At 34.7% G+C, this 2,831-nt stretch overlaps 1 protein-coding gene across 2 annotated transcripts; it reads right to left on the minus strand.

Annotated features, from left to right (window-relative positions):
* Positions 1-1,314: 1,314 nt before the first annotated feature.
* Positions 1,315-2,618, minus strand: LOC128217836 (uncharacterized). 2 transcript variants are annotated; one of them, XM_052925240.1, is made up of 2 exons: positions 1,844-2,618; positions 1,315-1,548 (listed from the first exon to the last, which is right to left on the minus strand). In XM_052925240.1, exons 1-2 carry the CDS (start codon positions 2,421-2,423, stop codon positions 1,358-1,360), a joined length of 771 nt encoding a protein of 256 aa, XP_052781200.1. In that variant the 5' UTR covers positions 2,424-2,618; the 3' UTR covers positions 1,315-1,357. The 2 variants fall into 2 exon arrangements, with proteins under 2 accessions (XP_052781200.1, XP_052781201.1); XM_052925241.1 differs by having other exon boundaries at positions 1,782-2,618.
* Between the last annotated feature and the right edge of the window lie 213 nt (positions 2,619-2,831).

Raw genomic sequence — 2,831 nt, forward strand, 5'->3', positions numbered from 1 at the left:
TAACATCTTATGCATCTTTTTATGATGTTCTACAATATTGTAGAACATAAAACTCAGACTGTTCGTTAACATATCGTTGAAAGAATGGATGATATACTGACAGGTCTATATAGTAAGAAACATCTAACTTGAAACGCACATCCCAACGCACCAATGTCTATATGTGCACGTGTTGCAAGGCTAAAAACAGGCTATTACCTTGTGTCTCTTAACATAATTTATATTTAAATATTTGACTATTGGGTTTGCTATCTTATTGTATTTTTGATATTATTATTGTTACGCCCCTTGATCGCCATACAGAAACCATATCACAAAAGCTCTTCAGCATTTATTACAGTCTTTTTTTAATAAACGTGCATGTGTTGCAAGCCCCATAACTTCGAATGGTATGCCCCATGGATCGATTGAAATAGCATGTGAGCGATGACATCCGCTTGCAGTGCATTTTGTAAACATCTAGATGAATGGCCCAATTGCTTGTTACTTTAAACTTCGTTTGCATCAAATAGCTCAGTCCAAATGTATATATATATAAGATAAAATGAAAGCAAAAACAATGGATGCAAATACATACCTACAATCTTATCAATACATTTTTTGATATGTATAGTCAAAACTGAAATATATCGGAAATTAATAGGAAAACATACATACCGATCATGTCTCTTCATTTTTTTTAATAACTCTTGTAATAACTATTGTAAAAGGAAACTAACATAAATTGAAACATCACGACATCGTACCATCATCATAGATGATTCTTTTAACTATGTTTTTAAAACATTATTAACTATTTCTCAAAAGCTTGACGAGCTCACATTGATACAAGAGAGAGGGGAAAGCAAAGATCCTTGTTTAAAACCTCAAACAGCTACCTAGAAAATGAATTTAATTTAACACAACACTACATGCACAGCAACTTGAGTTTTTACCATAGCGAATGTATTTGTCATGCAACGCCTTTAATGTCATTATATTGAATAACGTTTGATAGACATTTATATAATTAACACACATATAAAGAAATGCATAAACAATAATGAAAAGTTACAATAAAACATACAATATACATTTGTATTATTATCAAGGTTCATTTGAAGTTTATAATCTGTCGCATGCAAAACTATATGAAATATATATACAGTCATTGTAATCCAGTGATTCATAAAATCCCCATACTATATATATATATAGTAAAATGTCAATAATTGGAAGTTATTTGAAGAACAGACATGCCGTTCATTTCTCTTATTTATTATTTTTTAAATTACTGTTAAACGGAAATTAACATGAATTGAAACATCACGACGTCGTAATTACATATATGATTCTTTTAACTATAATAAACTATTTCTCAAAAACTCTGAAAAATACAGTCATTGAAATCCAGTGATTTAATTAATCCCCGCACAGAGCACCTGTTCCTTAAACAGGTTGTGTGCATCATTGTTTTACTACTGGACACGCCCCTGTTGTTTTCATGGTATTCGTAAAAGAAAATCGTGTATGGTTTCTCACATCTTTTGATCGAAGCTGTCAGTTCATCTAAAGAAAATAAAAGAAAGATCATGAATATAACAACTGGTTCACAACGGTAAAATCAATATTTTACATTAAATAAATGTACGGTTTAAATACCATATACTTGCTTAATTCGCCAATAATATGTATAAAGTATTTCGTAAAACAACGATTTGTGTTGCTTTTTGTATGTATAAAGGCATCAGTCATGGCAAATTTAAACTAGAACGTATTTAATTCAAATCTTATAAGCACACCTCTACAAATTTTCCCAGCTTACTGCCAATGAAACCACCAACCCAGCCGCCAATCATTCTACCTGCAAAAAGTCCCAAAGGACCACCGATCAGGCTACCCAATGTTGATCCCATGTACTGCCCCAAAACGTAGCTACCAACTGCCCCCAGAACCATTCCTCCTGAACATACACAACGACGGTTGAATTTTTCAAACATGCGATCTTTTTCTGACATTCCTTCCTTTGCGTTTATCTCAGCAATGTCTTTGTAACAACTGTAGCATTCACCTAGCATCAGCAAACCAGCACCTAAGACATCTCCAGCGCCCGTCAATGCTTCGATACCTTCATACAGCACAAATCGCAACGGGTACAACCACCTTAGAACACTTGGGTTATTTCCAAAGTCAATCCCAAGGTCCATGGCCTGTTTCGCATTTTTTTTCAACCACTCAAGCTGGTAACTGATGCTGAAGCCTGTTTTACAAAATGTCGCAAAATTTTCACAGTTGTTTATGAAAAAGTTATAGCAGTATTTGCCGATTGTAGACAATGATTGAAGAACTTTTGTTCTCGCGACCACTAATTCAGCAGAATTTTCGTCTGGAATGCTGCTGTAATTGATTCGGTAGAGATCACCATTTTCCTTTAGAGGATCCATTTCTTTTTTTTGGATTATCGCTTTAGTTTTCCATCTCGTGTTGTCTGAAGCAAAATGACAAACTTCAATCAGCCCCGAAACAAATGTTTTTACCACAATCGCATGATGCCAGATTCCATAAGTCCTATGCCAAGTAATATGATCGCCTTTTCTCAGCGAGTTCACGTTCCTCTGTGTGATTTTGGTTCTTTCTGGCCTGGTCATTAAGCAGCCACTATCCACGCATTCTTCATGAGTGTATTTGCCCATTTGTTGACCATTAAAGATAATTCTCTTCGTAGAATGTTTTGTTTCTTTCAGCCACTCTTGACCACACGATGTGCAGTTTACACCCAGTAATTTCTCATCTTTGTCCAGATATTCATGAAAGGTCTGCCCCTTGCATAAACACCTGTCCATTGCGGAAGT

This window comes from Mya arenaria, chromosome 14, assembly GCF_026914265.1.
Source record: "Mya arenaria isolate MELC-2E11 chromosome 14, ASM2691426v1".
Classification (NCBI taxonomy): Eukaryota; Metazoa; Mollusca; class Bivalvia; order Myida; family Myidae; genus Mya; species Mya arenaria.